Below are 19720 nucleotides of genomic sequence, written 5' to 3' on the forward strand. Positions count from 1 at the left end.
TGCAGTTGGACTGCATGACAGATGACTCTCCCCCTGAGCAGGGATGCCTCCCAAGGTTTAAGATTCCTTAACGGAGACCTAGAGATTCTTCTTTACCCTAAGCAGAGAGATCCCTTACCCGTGACAGACCCTTGGGAACAAACTGATAGCATGCTGAGTTAATACTAATGAAATATTGCTAATCCACATAGCTACTTAGCATTATTATAAGCACTGTACATTGGACATAAACCATTGTCCAAGTCTGAGACTTAAGACTGGATCCAGCCACACATACTCTCCATAAGGAATTAAGAAAGCAGGGGTGTCCTCTGAACCTCATGACTTAACATGAGGGTCCTCCTTACTCTTTGCATCTCTGGTCTCTGAGTGAATTATTCTGACTTGATTCCAATTCAATTTTCCTGTGTATGTTTCTTCCACTCAATAATTAATAAGGTCAACCTTGCCATCAAGCTTGTTCAACCTTGTTAAACGATTGCTAAACATTTTTTAATTCCACTGAATTTACTGAACTTTGTCAATTCAGTATTTTACGTCAACAAAACATGCTTTGCACTGCTCAATACCAGCAGACCCGCCAAATTAGTTTCCACTGTACTCATACGTTAAAATTACAAAGCCCATTTTTTTCAGGAGCCTCCTACATTACATTATGTATGTTTCTGTCAAATCTCCTGTTGTGTCTTAGTGAATTACTGAGAAGAGTCATATTGGCTGATCAGCTGGCAAGCAGATACTTTCAAAAATTTGATGTCATTCTTAATACAAAAGCAATCAGTCTGCTCTACAAAATGGCATAAAATCCATTGGATCACTAAAATTCACTAGCAACTTGTTAAAAGCTTAAGTATGTTTTCCTTCAGTTACCAAAAGCCTACATCTTTAAAAATTGTTGCAAGCAAAATTGCTCTACCACACTAAGTTCCCTTCAGTAATGACCTAGAATTTATTTTAGTGTCTTTCCTGCAAGTGCAGTCCAAAGAGTCCTTCCACCTAGATTTTCTCTTTGCCCCTAGTTATGAATTAAAAAAAAATGATGCAGTAAGTACTTCTCAACTTTTCAACTTGTTTGTAACTTTCTTCTAGTTTATTATCAAATACTATCAACTGTTTGTAAACAGTCTAAATAGATGCTTTTCCTTAGCTGATACTTTGTGTTACGCACAACAGACAACATAACATTCCATTTTTTCCCTTCCCCCTCTCCCCAACCAACAAAATAACCCCTCTTACTCATCATATCTGAGACACCCAAATTACAATCAGAATTACTCAAGAAACAAAACAGGGGGAGAGGGAAAAATCCCAAAAGAAATGTTAGTGCCAACTGAAAACTGGAACTATAGAGAGAAGAATTTCTTTAACAATCATTTCAAAAAACTTACTATTTCTCCATAGAAAACATTGTAAAGAAATATTACTCAGTTACTTTACACAAACTCTGAAGTCCTGTTTTCTAACAGAGATCTGGCATTTGAAGGTCACCCCTTCTCTGCAGTGCTCCTTGGTACCCACTACCTGCCTCCACACACTCCTCGGTGCTCACACTGATCCTGCACTGCAGCACTTGCCAAGGCACCTTCTCTGCTTTTCACTGAGCTGGAGCAGTGACAAGCAGACAATATGATAAAAGAACAGTGAAAAAAAATATGCACAACTCATCTGGAGGAAAGGCCTCAATAACAGACTGAAACATCAGCAATCATTTTAAGCATTGCCCAGACTCCTCTAGCAGGCCCCATGCTTTCCGCTGGAACTGCAGCTTGCCCACTGGGCAGTCCCTGAAAGAATGAGAGCTGGAAACAATGCACAAGAATTTCAGGAAGAAATTCGATAGCAGGAATTTCAAGAAACAGAACTTTTTTCCTGTGAAGAGAAAGACATAAGATGGTAATTTTTTCCTTCAGCAGTATAAACACACCACAACTTAACTGAACCTCTGAACCCACTGCTGGCAAATGCACACAGAAAGAGGGTGGGACTGGGCTGGAGTAAACCAACTCCCAAGTGCAAAATACTCTCCAAAACAGAAGAGACCCACTATAACAAGTTCAAGTACCTAACAGAAGACAATGCAACCAATAAACCAAAAAGAGAAGCACAGAACAAGTGGAGATTATAAATAAATAAATTACCAGAGCAGAGATAAGTAGTTTCCATATTTCCAGAACCTAGTTTCGTAATTTTATTATTTTTCTTTTAAAAAGCTTGCAATCCATCATTCCCATAATTAAATCCAATTGAGAGGATTATTTAATGAAAGTTAAAACTCAACATGAGCAGAGTAGGTATTTCAGTCTCTCAGACATCTGTTCCTGATGTCCTTACACCATCTCAAGTAAAAACCTGTGAGAAACTGCACTATATTTTTTCCTATACCAGCTGCTTTCTCTGTTACTACTCACAGTTTCATTAAGCCATCCAGCTCTCTCAACTGAGAAACCTATTCCACACCTCTTGTGCTCAATCTGTTCAAGCACCATTTCTGAAAAATCAATTTTCAAGCTCAAGGGGAATAAAACCCACAAAAGGCTTCATGTCATTGACCTCCTCTCTTGAACCTGAGGTCACAGCACATCTACCTCTAATTTTTAGCACTTTTAACACTCACGTCTGATCTTCTCACTCTAAATGTTTTCTTTTCTTCAGTCCACCTCCTATAGCACTACTCTCCCCTACACTTTCTGTTACAGTATCAAAAGCAAAATCAAATAAATGGGAGAGATCCTTAGAACACAGAAAGGAGGACAGGTGGATTCATACCATTTATCCAATCCTACAGAAAAGCTTCATATTCAACTGCCCACCCATTTGTTCGGAGCAAGAAGGAGCAAGATTATATCTGGCAGCTGCTCGGCCCTTCTCCTCAAGGCTTTAATTCTTCCATTTAAAAACTATCCTAGAGGAAAAATAAGAACCTAAAGTTATGAGCACTTGTAAGCAGCTACAGTCTGCTTAGACAGTCCAGCTACTTCCTGCAGCTCAGCCCTCAACCCAGGGACTTCCATGAGAACCCTTGTGCCCAAGGAGCAGCCACCTAAGCCTCCTACCAACTCTGAGCCATCTGGCCCCTCGACAGAAGCTCACAGGGAGACACCTCCAATACTTTTCTCACACTGACAGGAGCACAGTGTGCTCCAGGAAGCCCTTATCTCTAGGTGTGAATGACCTGCCTGCCTTTATTCCACAGCACAGCAAAAATACAGTATCCACGGCAGGATTTCTTTAGGCCAGCAACACTTAAACCACTGAATGAAGTGAGCTATGCCATGCCTGCAAGCCATCCTTTGGGACCAGGGGCTGTGAACCAGCTCAGTACAGCTCAACAACCATCACCAGTCACAGTTCACAGGCACAAATGAACCCCAGGCCATGCAGAGCAGAGCACACCAAAGCCAGGCTGGGGCAATCAAACCACCAGAGCAAAATGCATCACCTGCCCACACCCTGTAAGCAGCACAGGGCACACAAGGACATAAAGGCTGGAAAAGCACTGGATTACTGGAAAGCTGCAGAACGAAACCAGCAATTTGAACCTCTGAGCCCCTGGCAAGGACAGAGCAGCTGAACAAGGTGGTCACAACCTACAGGTTATCATGGCAATCACTGCAACTGAGTCTCATGTTTGTACTCTCATCTGAGAGCTTTGCTCAGGATACTGGCTGTTCTCTCAACTCCTTATGACTATTGTCTAAATTAGTATCTTAATTAGAAAAGAAGGAATAGAAGTACCAGTGGTTTTCCCAACATAATTACATTTTCACTGGGGTTTTTACTACCAAAATATAACAACTGGAGGGAAAACTAGCAGTCCTATTAGCAAGTTATTTAATGACAGAAGAAAACCCAAGGAATTAGAGGTTTCTGGTGCTCCAGCCTCTGGTTGTGTTTTTCTCACCCAGAAGCAGAGACCTGGCCAGACAGAACAACTCCCAGAGCAGGTGCCCCAGCCTTCACTTCTTGGGGAAAATTACCAACTTTTCTCTAATCAGTGGAATCTGGGACTTGGGAGAAGAAAAGAATGTTCTGAAATAAGACTCAATAGCATGTTTGGATGAAAGTGCCCTCCCAGAAGAGCAAGAGACAAGAAGGAAAGGAAAAGAAAAATACGAACCATGTGTTTTATCGGCAAACTCCAGATCCCTTGCACTATCTCCCTGGTGATGAATTTCCTTGGCACACTAAACTGCATTCCTTACTGGGTGTGGAACAATTGCAGACATACTGTATGAGGCTGGTAAGCATTAAATAAAATGTATACATAGATTTAACTGGACAGGACTGAGATCAATTATAACTGTAGTTTTCACAAACAGAATATATAACTACAGAAATGCCTTGGGGTGTCCAAAACACCTTGAACAAACAAAACAGAACACAGTTAATGGCATCAGAGAGGTGGAAACAGAAAGTAAGTACAGCATGATTGTATAGTCAATTTAAAATAAATTCACTTAATTTCACAGAATGATCTTCTACAACAGGAAGTAACTATTAATAATATTACCATACAATGTAAGACTGGCAAGTATAAGTAGTTCGTATTATCATCATATATTAAAAAAATGGCAGAAAAAGTTTCAAGTATATTCAAAACTACTCCTAGTTTATTTTTAGATCAATTAGATTTCATCTTGACATCTTTTCAATATTCAGAAGTTACTTTGTTGAAGCCAACTTTTTAGGACCAAAAACCTAACAAAGAAAGGTACTGCTTGTACTGTATTACAATAATGCAACCCAACAAGGTTCAAAGCAAAACCACATCCTATTGATGGATATTATTGCATAAATTTCCAGTTAGCTGCCTTGAGTCAGCAAAGTTTTCTAGAGGTTATGTCACAGTTCACTGACTTCTTTGCCAGACCTTCACAGTTCATCCTCATTTTGCAATGCCCTGTCCTCAGCAAGAATCATTGCCAGGAGCAGAAACTTCACTGTTACTTTCTAGTCCACAGCTAAAAACATCATGGAATAAGATACCTCAAGAAATCACAACCTTCCTGTAAACTGAAAAATTAATGTTTAGATTTGAAAACCATTTTGTAATCCATGAAAGCCACCTGCAGACCACAGTTTTAGATCAAGAAAAGGAAAACAATATACATGTAAACTGGTGATGATGTAAAGAGGGAAGATGTACTCAGTTAAAGAGATCCAGCATCTCTTCCTCTAACCTCAGTAGGGTTAAGCATCACATCTGATGCTTTTTCCAGTTTTGTGCAGTACCTATGGGATTTTCAGATGAAAAATAAAACTTTTTTAAAAAGAGAATTTGGGGGTTTTTAAGAAAACCCCATCATCATAAATACAATGTTAAAAGTTTAAAAAATAGAACAGTTGTGCTACAACCCATGAGTACTTAAAATCCATGAGTTTAAGCATTTTATTCTTACTGAGTAATGCATTACAATACTGCAATACTGACAAGGATGTAAGCTTTTTTTTTTCTTTTATTATGACATGTTCAAGGTATTGAGACCATTTCCAGCAGAACAGAGAAGCAAAACAGTTTGAAGCAACTTTTCATCTGACATATGCTTGTCTTCGTCAGTCTAGATCAGACTTACAATGCCAGTACAAAGCTTCTGTACTCAAGAATCTGGCTCTCTGATACCCGCCTCACATTCATCTAGTGATTTTTGGCTTGTGCACATAACTGCATTACTCATATAATTCACGTGCAAGAAAGTCATAATAAGAGCTGATTACCATTTGTGAGGGGGAAACAAAAATTTTACAGGCAATTTCCAGGTAGAAAAAGACATTTACCTGATGCCAGGAGCCAGCAGTTCTCAAACCAATTCTTCATTCCTCCCTCATTCCATACTGTGCTTCTTATATAAATCACTGAGGGTACATTCCTATAGCTGCTCTAGACACAAAGTATTATGATATATTCTAAGTGAATACATGAACTGCCAGATACTTTCTAGCAGGCAAATGCTTTCTGAACACAGGTGTTCGAACAGTAATATTTGTGCAAATTTATAGAATAAAACATCTGGTTTTAAACTTGTTCTGTGTTTTAACTGAAGTGTCTGCTATTTAACTGCAGCTGTTATTTTCACTTTCAAAATGCAGACAATTTATCATGTAGGTTCTCAAAGTGAATCACATGAATGTTGGCATTTCTCCCAATCGCAACTTTAATTTAAAATATTATTTCACTGACAGAACCTGCTCAACAAGTAACATTCACTCCAGTCATATATAAAGGGCTGAGAACTCACCTGTGTTACACTAATGTCATTTTCTGCGAGCTGCATACATTTTATATGCATATATACACATAGAAGAAAAAAAAAAAAAAACAAAAGGTCAGTAAAGGTCTTGCTTTGGGAATTTTTGAAGTTATCATTTTTTGTCTTCCTTTCTGTTTGTTTTTCCTAGCATTTGAAATTTGTCTTTTTATACACAGTCTAAATGTTACTGCTTGGGAAGAGCAAACATCCAGTGCGCCATTTTCTTTACACACCACACAGAAGAAAATCCAATATACAAAGTAAGGATCCTGATAGCAAGATCAGAACACTGGTTCATTTCCAGCTCTTCTCCACCTCAACTAGTTCAAATAAAGCTTTAGAGAAACCAGACCTTTCTTACATGCTGCATCATTTTAGGATAGTCTGGAACATTCCAGTTTTCTGTGACAATACTTTACAATAGCTCTCCCTTGCCTTTACTCTTAGGACTATTAATTCATTGATTGAAATGAGAAGTTTAAGTTTCTATGTTTGGTCTTTATCCTGACAGCTGATACACAGCCATCTTTACAACCGACTATCTTGCCAACACCCTTTCTTGAAAGTACATGTGTGGAGTCCACAGAGTCTATGAGAGGGTGGTTTCACCAGCATGCTGTGAGATATGCAGTGCATTAGCCACAATCCTTCTGAAGAAGTACTTAGATTTGTGAGCAACAATTACTTCCAAAAACCTTTATGCATTAGGTTGCTGCTTTATATATTTATTTCTAAAAATACTGTTCTACAAAAATCCACATCATTGTTCAGATCAAAAAGGAATACTTGTAATCTGTAACAAGAAAAGAGTTTCACCATCACATATGCTTGAATTCCCACATAAACAATACTGTGTTTAAAAGGGCAGAGGCAAGTCTGGCATGTTAACAGACGTCCAGGTGGACACTGTCAGTAGCTTCCTCTGGCTGCAATTCACATCAGTCCTCTATTTGCCTGAAATAAGCTCTGCTATGGAAGGCAGCAAAGGGAAGAAAGCAAAATCAGAAAAATCCTCCCTGTACTACACATTCTGCAATTCAGAAAACACCACTGTGCTCACCACTTCATGTGTGCTCTCTTTATGGCAGTATTAAAACTAATAAATAAGAGCAAATCATCTCACTTGCGTTTCCAAGGCTTAGTGCTGAATTCATGTTATACAATTTCCAGACTTTTTATTTAAAGAAATAAAGGTGTAGCCTTGTGCTGTCCTCAGTTCAGTATCTACTTCCCTCTCCCATCTGTCTCTTCCCTCTCATAGAATAGAATCACAGAATGGCTTGGGTTGGAAGCAACTTTAAAGACCCTCTAGTTCCAACCCTGCCATGGGCAGAGACACTTTCACTACATCAGGTTGCTCAGAGCCACATCCAACCTGGCCTTGAACACTTCCAGGGATGGTGCATCCTCAGCTTCTCTGGGAGATCTGTTCCAGTGCCTCACCATTCTCATAGTAAAGTATTTTTTCATACTATTTAATCTAAACCTATTCGCTTTCAGTTGGAAGCTATTCCCTCCTGTCCTGTCACTACATGCACTTTATTTCCGTAAGTCCTCCTAAACCTCCCCAACCATCCTACATTTTTCCTTCTTACCTTATTCTATTGCCAAACTACCGTTTCCTTGTACTTGGCATAATAAAAATAGGATAAAGTTTGATGCACAAACACAAGGGTCACAAAATGAAACCCACTAAGCAGGTAAGATAAAACACAGGCCAAAAGCAGAGAGGAGAGGAGAAGACACAACCCACACTACACCTTATGGCACTGAAGGCAAACCTTTCAGCTTAACAAAAAAAAGGGGGGAGAAAAATTTCTTCATTTGATTTTCAAGAGCAGAAGCTTAAACAGAAAACTTACTGTGATAAAGCCCAAAAATGCCCCCAAAACCCCTCCAAAAAAACAAAAAAGCAACCCCACAAGACAAAAAAATCCTACCACCTTCAGGAGAGGTTTTTGTGCCACTGCAAAATGCTCAATACATGTAGCGATGAACAACACATGTTTTGCTTCTCCTTTGTGTTGGTTTGGGCTGGGATAGAGCTAATCTGCCTACAGTTTGGTACCTTCATGATCAAGTTCATTATCTTCCTCCTATCATCATGATAAAAACAGTACAGAGAAACTTGACACAACTCCAGATAATGGCAAAAGACAAGAAATTGGTCATTTCTGATCCTCCCTCCTCCCTTTTTTTTAATTTCATACATTCAAGCAGAAGAACAGCAGAATGCTTAGTCTTGCCTGCACTTGCTTAAACTGGTCTCCTTTTACTAGGAGAGTTTTCTTCCTGTATCAAATCTAGAAATACGCATACACCCCTCCTGGTGAGGTTAAACACACTACTCTGACTACAGTGCACAGATTTTCCCACAGTTGTGAGCATCCCTTACATAAAAAGCATCATCGTATCTCAAAGATGTATCAACCAGCAATAGTAATTTCGAGATTTCAACTTACAACTTACCCAGCTGATAGCCCAAGTTCAGTCAAGTACCTCAAGGCACCTGCAAATGCTGTACAACACCTGTGATACCCAACAGCAACCACATTTAGCCTGCAGGAGCATCCTGGAACAAGCACCAAGCATACAGACATTAATACCACACATCAGTGTAGCCCTGCCTTTTATTTTGAAGACTCATACTCCAAATTTCAAACTGCTATTTTATCAGAACGATACCCCCAATAACACTGCTAGGTTGCACCAAGCTCACAGTGAATGATAAAGATTATGGTCCATCAATACTTGGTGCATCCAGCTCCTTTTCACAGAATCTTAGAATGTTAAGGAGTTGGAATGAACCCTAAAGATCATCCGGTCCGAACCTCCCCTGCCAGAGGCAGGGACACCTCCCATTAGACCAGCTTGCTCGAGGCCTTATCCAACCTGGCTTTCATCAAGACCAATTAAATGCATTGAAAAGCAGTTAAAGTGTGGAGCTAGCTCAAAATATAACTAAATGAGGTTATTTGAGTGAGTGTATTTCTAATACAGTTCCTTGGCAATCAGTTCTTGATTGTGGAGTGCTTAACAATGACCTAGATGGGGGAAAAAATCATCAGCAGCAAATACTGTCAAAATAAAATCATACAGTGATAAAAAAGTCATAATTGAAAGATAAAAGATTCACCTGGAAAAGCACTGACTCATAAAAATTCAGAGTAAGGAAAATCTATTGATTTTTTGTCCAAGTAATTCTTCTAACTAATAGTAACTTTCCTCAACTACATTTTAAAACTGTCTTCTGCAAACAAATAATTAACTACTATTTTTACCCCCACAAAAAACAGGGTCTGCACACACCATGAGAAAGCCCAAGAAGGATCACTGGGGATATGCAAAAATGTGCCAGCCGTGGAGAGAACATGGTGCAGGCAGACAGCTCCCACAGCACTCCTTTCCGACACACATTTCCAGCAAAAAAAAAAAACAGACTAGTGAAGTGTTACCCCTCATTCTGACACTTCTGGCACACATTTGGTAGTACTATGGCATATGTTACTTACTGGATCAAGAAGTATACTGGGTACCAGGAGAAAACAGACTAACAAGCACCTGAGTGTTGCAGCTTAAGTAAGTAGGAAATAAGAAGAGTGTGGATAAGGACATACCTGTCTGGAGAGCCCAGGCAGCATCAGGGAACATGAGGTCTCAGTGTTGTAATCAGACTAACAGCTAAATTTATGAAACAAAATTAACAACCTGTATTTAAAGCAATAACCAACTGAGACCTAAAAAGTTAATGGTCTTCGAACTTTTTAAGCAGGGAATAAACATTGAGTTGAAAGAAACAAGATGCATTATCCATGTATGTGATCCCCAGCGCAACCACAACTGAAACTGCACACATTTCCAGTGTCCACATGTGAATAAAAACTTTGAAATACAAAGTAATAATCAGGACAATCATAAATTATTAAAGCTACTGGGAGAGCTGACTTGCAGCAAGAAAACTTCATTGGCCTAGATACTCCAAATACAGACAAAAGACAACCACACAGCCTGCCCAAAAAGACTGCACATAGAGCTTGAATTTTATAAGAGGTATCTTCAGTCAAAATAATGATATTCAGTGAAGAGTCAATGGCTGAAACACACTAAGTACAACAGGCAGTTTTTTAAGCAGTGATTAACTTTGCCCAAATTGTTCCCATAGCTATGGTGAAGAATCCTCTATCACCAGAAGATAAATTATCAGATACAGAACATCAATACCCAGAGAGAAACACAAGTCCAGATATTTAGAGAGAAACACAAGTCCAGACACAAGACAAACCATGGCAAATTCTATGGCTTGTGCTGCATAACTGAGCAGTTAAGAATCTACACTCTTCAACTTTAAGTTACCTACTAATCAAATGCTATCTTGGAAAGTGAATGCAGCAGCATTTAGAAAGCATTTACCAATCATTTTTATATGCAACAGTTAAATACAAAGCAAACTTAAGTCTCCTTACATTAGGTTCCAAAAAGTAAGCAAACATCTCAGAAAGAAAACCACAAAAGCCTGTAAGACCTAAAGCATAATTACAGAATCACAGAATGAACTGGGTTGGAAGAGATCTCTGAGATCATCAAGTTCAACCCTTGATCCAACATCACTGGGATTACGAGAACATAGCACTCATTGCCACATCCAGTCTCATCTTAAAAACCTCCAGGGACAGAGAATCCACCACCTCTCTGGGCAGCCCATTCCAATGCCTGACCACTCTCACTGTAAAGAATTTCTTTCTAATATCCAACCTAAACCTCTTCTGGCAGAGCTTAAGCCTGTGCTCTCTTGTTCTACTGCTGGTTGCCTGAGAGAAGAGACCAATCCCCACTGCCTACGATCCCCTTTCAGGTAATTATAGAGAGTGATGAGGTCACACCTGAGCCTCCTCTTCCCCAGATTAAACTCCAGCTCCCTCAGCCTCTCCTCATAGGGCTTGTGCTCAAGTCCGTTCACTGTCCCCAGCCTGTAGCGCTGCATGGGGTTGTTGTGGCCAAAGTGCAGGACCCGGCACTTGGCCTTGTTGAACCTCATCCAGTGTCAAGATACTTGGGGGGGGGGGGGGGGGGGGGGAAGCAAGTAAGTAAGTGTATTAAGACTTTGGAAACAAATTGCATTTTTAGATGAACCAAATTCACTACTTTTTGTTTCATCATTCGTTGTAATACATATTTAACAAATACAGTTTTACATTAAAAAGCAATAGTTATGGCAATTTTAGCAACCTTTCCACTTAGAAGGTTCAGCCTTTTAATTACATCATAAAAAACAAAGTAAAAATATTAGGAGAAGTTAAAGCACAAATATATTCTTCTTATTAAACAATTGGTTTTAAATATAAAATGACTGGGGCAAACTTTTGAATAGTTATATACTCATAAAATGACTCCAGGCACATTACTTAGTTTAACAACTTACTGTCACTTCTCCTACATGAACAAAATCTATATGCATGAACTGGTGGGGCTTTTTAAATAAGCCAGCAAGTGCATGTGTGCTACCTCTAACCACATTATCAGTGCCTTGCCAAGCACAGAGATCATCATCCACAAGGCTAGCAGCAAAATGAGCCAGTAATAGCAAAACCCAGATAAGGGCAAGTGCCTGTTTCAGTGTCAGTGCCAAGTGCCACTTCTTTTCACTGTCTGAGAGCAAAGTGTGACATCTGGGCAAAAGGAAGACCACACTCTGTTTTGACTGTCACTTCATTCCCTCTGGTACAAGACTGCTGCTTAGCTCTGAGTGCACTTGCAAATCCCAGATATACTGCCTGAGCGAAAATGCCTGACCCTCATCTGTTTTAAACAGACTTTTTCCTACAGTATTATCAAGCATCTTATGCATTAAATTATTATCCATTATATGACTTTATCCTCTGCACAGGCATAAGCAGTCCTGACACCTTTTGAAAGGAGCAACTGAGGACCAAACAACTTGGGTTACCTGCCTGAAGACAAGAGAGATGTCCATGGCAGTTCTCCAACCAGAATCACCTCCACAGCGCAAACCAACTCCTTAACCCCAAGACCATCCTTTTCAATTTCACCCTGAGGTTCAACGTTGTCCTCTTCCAAATGTTCCTTGCAAGCATCACTGAAGGGCAAAGAATCACAGATTTCTCAGCCTCCCTCTTACCCTGTTAAAATTCTTTCTTTGACTGCTGTTTGAATCACCTCCTTCATGCTCCCAATCAAGCTGGTTTAGACGGAACAGCAAAAGCTGCTCAAACTAAATCAACCAGTCTGTCATTAAACCAATTAGGTTTAATCAACCACTAACTAAACTTCTTAACTGAAACTTTCCTACAGAGAAATTACAGATATATATTTTAAAAGATTGATTTGTTTCTTTTTTTGTTTTGTTTTCCTTTAAGTGAGCATTAAGTGAGCTACGGGGGCAAAGGTTTCAATAGCAAAAAGTGAAGGGAGGAGGAAAAAAGAAAGTTTACATTTGAATGTGATTATTTTTGCTACATAGATTTAGGATTAAGAAAACAGATTAGTGCCTTAATCCAAAACAGAATTTACTAATAATTGACATTTTGACATTTTAAATTCCAAGTTTATTTAAAACTAATGGCATACTCTTAATTTCAATAACGTAAGATATGCAACTACTGCACATTCAGCACAGGAAATATCATTTGCTCAAGAAAACTAAAATAAATTGGGTTTAAGTAGTTTTCTTCCTTTTCACATTGCCTCCTATTAACAACAGAACCTACAAGTAAAGGGAAAATACAGTTTCTAGTAAAATCTATTTTGCAAGTAAAATCTTTAATAGAATGTTAGCACTATATTATAGAAATGCCTTGCAAATTTATGGGTTCCACATTTCCTGACAAATTATAAACAAGGTTCTAAAACTTCAGGAGCAGATTTCCAACAACAGAAGAAACAGAGAATACTGCATCTCCAGCTCCTTAAAACAGAGTTCTCCTTTCACAGACTCCACAAACAAAAGCTAGAAGGTTAAATGCTGTAGAGATATGCCACAGAATCACACTAAGATGAAAAGATAAACAGTGGAGAGGTTGGCGCTAATCTGATTCTAGTAAGAACATGAAAAATTCCCTTTTCAGCAAACTTCGCAAACATTAAATAAGAGCATGGATATTTTCTCCTTCTCAGATACTGTCTACTGTTGGAATCCTCCCTGTGGTTTATTCTTATATTAAAAAAGAGCATTTATTTCACCAGCGTTTATTTCGCCTCCCAGCAGCTATACCGATATACCTACAGAACTACAGTCACACAGGTTGTTCAGTAACCATCTACTCAATTTTTTTTCACCAGAAAAAGGCCACAATTCATTGCTAGAACAACCTGACTGGTACCAGTGAAGAACTGGCAAGTACTAGAGGTGCTAACTACTCCAAAACTCCACAAGCAGATGCATCAATCACAAAATTCAGCAAAAAATGGACTAGTTAATTCAGAAGGAGAGGGAGGTTATTACTGTGTTTGAAGATACCTTCATGAATTCCCCTTCTAAGAGGTCACAGTCTCTTTCTCCAGGATATATGTATAAAATGTTTAAAAAATGGAAGTTACACACAGATTTTTGTGCTACAGCACAATACAGCGTTGACATCTTTTGTCAACATACTCAGAAAACCCTCCTGTAACAGGTACAGTCAGAGCAGCACAACCTCTGGGAGCCAACCAAGTCAGCCCCTAAAGCAGCACTCAAGTCTGCTGGTTCTTCTGGGGGTATCCCACCTGCTGCTCAGGACACTGGGAATAAGCATGGGTCTTTCTGGGGTGGCAGCACTCAGATTGCAAATGTCCCCTGCAGCAACACAAGGCAAGAGATTACACCACAGCACTGCAAATCCAAAGAAAGACCCTGAGTGCAAAAAATTCCCAAATTGCCCCAAAGTCCACTTTTTGTTGGCATACAGGGAATGCAGCTAACCCCCAAAAGAAGTCTGGTGGTGCTGAAGCACACGAAGTACATCAGGCATACACACAAAATAAGTAAATCCCAATAGAAATTATTTGTAACAGTACTTCAGCTGAGAAAACAATTATTCACAATTTCATAGTAAAGATAACCAGATGCCCCAATCTCTCAGAGCAGACACAAGTGTTCCTACGTCAAAGTGTCTGGTTTTAGCTTAAGCTCTGCTTTCCATATCCATACCTGAAAAAATCCACAGAAAGTTACAGACTTCAGGAGAAGCTCTGGATGCCCAAGCCCCTTGACACCTGTATCACACAACAAACTGCCTCAACACAACCAAACAAAACACCCTGGAGTTTCCTTCGGCTTGTCAAAAAGGAGAGGAATCACCTCACTAATTTCCAGATCAGGTTGTTCCTGACCTGCCAGAAGAGAACAAACAGATTTCTTTAATAACAAACAACAAACCCTCAGAAATTCTTAAAACAAGAAGTAATGCAGCGATCTAGATGGACAGAATTTGAGGTCTTCAATCACTTCAGTTAATGCTTAAAAAATTAAATGTTACGGCTCAGTAATCATATTCAGTTGCCTCATCCAAAATCAGACTAACTTGCATATGCCTGCTAAAGGAAGATTTATTTTAAAAAGTGACATTACTTTATTATAATTTCAATTAGAGTAATTTCATCAGACTTGTAGAGGCTACTCTGCACACTAAGTGTTGAATAACCTAGGAAGGCCCTTCAATTTCAATTCCACATGGCATGAGCCAACATTAAACACATTTAAATTATTCAAGCTAATGGATGAAGAGCTTTAAAAAAGAATACTCCAAATCCATGATAACTGAACTCTTGACAGGTTTTGCTTTATTTCTCCATTTTATTTATATTCACACCATCTGGCTGTATTGATCATGCAGTTAAACAATCTTGTGTTTTTTTCAAATTAAGTAAATTCAAAACTAATTGGTATGATCATTCAGTTACACATATGCTCTTGACTGATTGGTGGGTGCCAGCAATGAAGTCACTTACTGACTTTTGTAGACCAAGCTCCAATTCACAGAAAACATTCTGAAACAAAAATCCAGGAGGCCAAGCAGACAACCACACTCAGGCCCATGAGTTGCTACTCATTTATTGGACATTACATAACATGACTAATTTCTACAAGCCTCAAGTTTCAACTGATCTGCTTAGAACTTGTATCAGATTCCACATACCAAACCACAGACACGCACATCAACAGAACAGAGTAAGTGAACAGAGTAAAAAGGTAACTTATCCTAAAAGCTCTCTACCATCACAAAACACAAAGGGCCCAATTTACAGAAAACAAAGCATGATAAAGCAGCATGAAGAAAGACAGCTAAAACTAAACAGACATTCATTTCCAAGTGCTATAGTAGAATTAAGCAACATTTATCTTTTTTCCATGTTTTCAGATAGTATTTTCTGGACATACACAAATTGTATGTGCTACTTCCAGCTGTCAGCCTCATCAAAAATTTAATCTGTTTCCAAATACAACAAACAGGCAACTCTAGACGCAGAGATTTATAAACAATTAGCTCTATTTTGTAATTTCACCAGGTTATGACCCTTGAAATCAATGCAGAGTAAAAAGTGCTACTGTTTCTACAAGAAGAGATGGAGGTATGAGGGGGAAAAAAAAGTGGGGCAGCAGGGCTTTTAATTTTTAGTCAAGGATTTTAATCTGTCATTTTAGGTATCAAAATGTGCTTTTTCCTTTTTAAACAAAACTACAGGAAGACTTCATAAATCCATGAACAGATGCAAGTGTAATGTGAACCTAGAACAGAACTGCAGTAACCAAATGACAGTAAAGGGCCTTCTTCATGGCCATGCATTCTGCAGTCTAGTTTTATGGAGATGAGTGTATATCCAATTCACACCACATTCATTATCACTTAAAGCTGGCACACCTATGCAAGGTCTCCAGTGTATGGAAATAGACCAGCTCCTGAAACTCTTCAGGAAGCACTGCTAACATTTCCTACCACTGATTTAGCCACACAGGAGTCAGCACCATAACATCACTGGCATTTGTGGAACTCTGTCACTTAAAACTGCTTTAAAATTACTGTCAGAACATCAAGGTCCCAGCCATTCCCATGTCCTTACTGCTGGTGATCACCTAATATAAGCAACAGCAGGTTTTCATGGGATTTGGGGATTTTTTGTTTTTTAAAGGTTTGTGCAGAGATTTACATTAGTTCTGTACATGTTCTCTTCAAAGCACTTTCTTCTATTCAAAACAATCACTCCGATGCCTTACATTGAAAGTCCAATCTTCATCCACTAAGAGGACAAAGTTTAATAACAAAAAGTAAAACATTAATGCAAAATCTTTGTTCTTGTTTCAACAGATACATGTACTGCATCAGTAACACTCTGGCTCCAACTCTGCCAAAAATTTCACACTGCAACTAGACTAACACCAGTCCTTCCTCGGGACTTCCACAGCTGCACGTCAGCCAGTCCACACCCAACAAACTGCACGACCTGGGCCTGTCACCGTACCAGCATAAATTAGGACTTGTCAAACAGGTAGGACACAGCAACAGAAGATATTTCACTGAACACAAAGGTAACTGTTTCCACTGTCCCACCCCAACGCCAAAAAAATAATAGTAATAATCACAAGCATGGCATTTCCTCCATTTATTTTGGGAGGCTCTCAGCCGGCTTTTCATTCTCTGGTTATCCAAGATAACTTCACAGAAGCCGGAGACCAAGGTGATGGCACAAGGAGCTAAAGCGGCCGCTGCCAGGCAGGGCCAGCAGCATGTGCAGCGCCAGCCCGGACCTGCCCCGCCGGGGGCAGCGCTGCGACCCCGCACCGGGGCACCTCCCTGACCCTCCCGTGCCCAACTCGGCTGCGGGAAAAAACAAGTAAGCCAAAAGAAGGAGACCGGGCGCGGCGGGGGAAGGCTCCGGCGGGGCCGGGCGGCAGTGCTGGTTGCCCGGGAACCATCTTGGGGGTGGCCGGGCCGGGGGTGAGCGAGGACGCGGCCCCGCAGCGGCGCCGGGGCCGGCGCGGCATTACCTGCTCTGCCAGCCCTGCAGGAGGTTCGTGTATTTGCCGAGCGTCCCTTCCAGCACCGGCTCCCGCCGCCTGCCGCCGCCGCCCGCCGCCTGCGCGCCCCCCGGGCTGGCCGCCGCCGAGCCGGGGCTGCCGCCGCCTCCATCCAGCCTGCCCGCGGCCGCCGCCCGGCCGGGGAGCCCACGGCCGGCCGAGGAGGACGAGGGAGACGAGCCCGCCGACGTGGGGCGGCTGCTGCTGCGGCTGCTGCTGTTGCTGCCGCCGCCCTCGCCCGCCGCCGCTTTCTCCATGGAGCGCCCCGGGGGAGGCTGCCCGCCCGCTCCGGCCGCGGCTGCCGCCCGTGCCCGGCAAAACCCTGACTCACAGGCGGCGCTGAGAGGGGCGGCGCCCGGGGGAGAAGGGGCCGGGCCGCGCCGGGCGAGGGAACCGCCGCGCCGCCTCCTCGCCGGGCGGCGCGGGGAGCTAGGCGGAGGTCGCTGCCCCGCAGCCCCGCGGGGTCCCGCCCGCCGCCCCCGCCCCGGCCCCGGCCCCAGCCCCAGCCGGGGGCAGGACGCTGCGGCCGCGGGGGCCGCGCAGGGCCGTGGGCCGCACACGCGGAGGCACAGCGCGAACGGGGACAGGCACAGCACGCACACGGACTGCATGGTGCCCGCGGCCGGCACACGCCGCGCCGCGCGGAGCGCTGCCCCGAGGGACACGGTGCGGGGCGGGCATGCGGGGCCGCGGAGCGCACACCCACCCCGCCTCCGGCCCCGGCAGCACCGCGCCCCGTGACGCGCCCGCCACATGACACGGGAGCGGCGGGATGGGCGCTGGGACACCGCCGGGCAGCGGACAGACAGACAGACTGCGAGGGACACTCGGTGCGGCTCTGCCCACCGGAGCGCGAAGCGCAGCGCCCCAGGGGCTCCTCTTGGTCCAGGCGGATGCGCATCACTGCCTGTCGCCATCGAGCGTGACAGCGAGGAGGTGACTGTCCGTGGTCCAGCACACCGGCAGTACGGCCGTGCCCGCACACAGGAGGTGGGTGCTGTGCCCAGCAGGCAGGAACGCAGCATTCTTGCTCAACCCACAGCTGGTAACCTGTATCAACAGACAATGAAAGTCACATCATTTATCCAGACTTTGGAAAAAAAAAAGTTATTATAAAGCCACATTTCTTGAAAACAGATGATTTAACGTCAGGATCACCATAAAAAGCTAAGCAGGTCCTTGTACAGTCAGTTTTGTACAAAGCTGTGTGGCTACATACCCTCAAATCACTCCTGTGGCCATCCTTGCTGCATTAGCCAAGCGCCTCAGTTTTGTTAACGATGTGTATCTTCAGAACATACCAGAGTTGTAGGTATTCTTGTCCTATTACAATTGCAGACATGAAATACAGAAGAGATTCTCAAGAAGCCTATGAAAATTATGAACTTGGCTTACCTCCTGTGCTTTGGGAAGTTCAGCAGCCCTGTGTACTAGAGGATTTTTGAGTGTACTGAGTCTCATGTGTGCCCTGTGTTCTGCACCTCAGAAGACAGTCAAACCATCCAAATACACACACTGCTAGATGGCTACATTCCCTATATAAATCAGCACAGAGAGGTGGGATGCTAACTTAGATTCCCAGTTTTCTCTCTGGAAAATCCTACCACCATATGTGTTGTCATTGGGTAGCTGAAATGTTGGGAAACCTGATCCTGAATTTTGGGTGGTTAAACTTCTCAGTAGCTAAATACTGAGGCTCTGTGGTCTAGAAACTTGAATTTTAGTATTTTGTTGGTGGAACGTGTAATGAACATCTCTTGTGGTACAGACAAAGGTTAAGAACTTGGTTATTTTAAAAAACAAAACATTTTAGTGTAACTACTTTCCCAAGTCAGAGTTGTTGTTGTTTGAGATGTTCATGTAAAATTCCCCAGTCATTTTTTACTATGGAAAGAAACTCCCTTACCACAACCTGAAAATCCTCATTCTTAATCTCGACTCTGCTTCTGATGACCACAGTTTTCACAAGACATTGGAGTGAACAAGGCATGCTCCTTCAGGAAGCTCAGATCAAGCTCGCTGGGTATAAGGATGAGACCCCTTCATTTGTCCTCGTGTTCCAATGACAGCCCAAACTGTGGAACAATGTGCTTTAATGGGGTAACTGTGTCACCACGTCAGCCACTGCAGCACATTATGTATGTATATTCTACATTATAGGTTGCAGGCTGCCATTGCAACAGTTTTCCCTTGGTCGTTGGGAAATGAGGGAGCGGCTCCCGCTTCCCTAGCCCAGGGTACACCACGACGGGAGAGACGACACAACACAACACAGCCAACGAGCCAAGGAGGAGCTGAAGCAACTTATTGACGCAAGACACTTTCCAGAACAAGGGTTGGTTCCCCAATCCTCACTGGACGAGAAGAGGATTGATAAATGCACCAATAATAACACAGCAATAACCATAAAATGACAAACAGGAGACTGTGCACAACAGCCAATAGGGACATGACAGACTCA

The 19720-nt window shown here is 42.0% G+C and overlaps 1 protein-coding gene across 1 annotated transcript in view; it reads right to left on the bottom strand.

Annotated features, from left to right (window-relative positions):
- OSBPL10 (oxysterol binding protein like 10) overlaps window positions 1–17578 on the bottom strand; it is a 110381-nt gene extending 92803 nt beyond the window's left edge. Inside the window, exon 1 of the mRNA XM_071561136.1 lies at window positions 17230–17578. Coding sequence (XP_071417237.1) covers window positions 17230–17516 — 287 coding nt within the window. The 5' untranslated portion in view covers window positions 17517–17578. The remainder of the gene's footprint in view (window positions 1–17229) is intronic.
- Between the last annotated feature and the right edge of the window lie 2142 nt (window positions 17579–19720).

The sequence above is a fragment of the Pithys albifrons genome, chromosome 7 (genome assembly GCF_047495875.1).
Source record: "Pithys albifrons albifrons isolate INPA30051 chromosome 7, PitAlb_v1, whole genome shotgun sequence".
Lineage (NCBI taxonomy): Eukaryota > Metazoa > Chordata > Aves > Passeriformes > Thamnophilidae > Pithys > Pithys albifrons.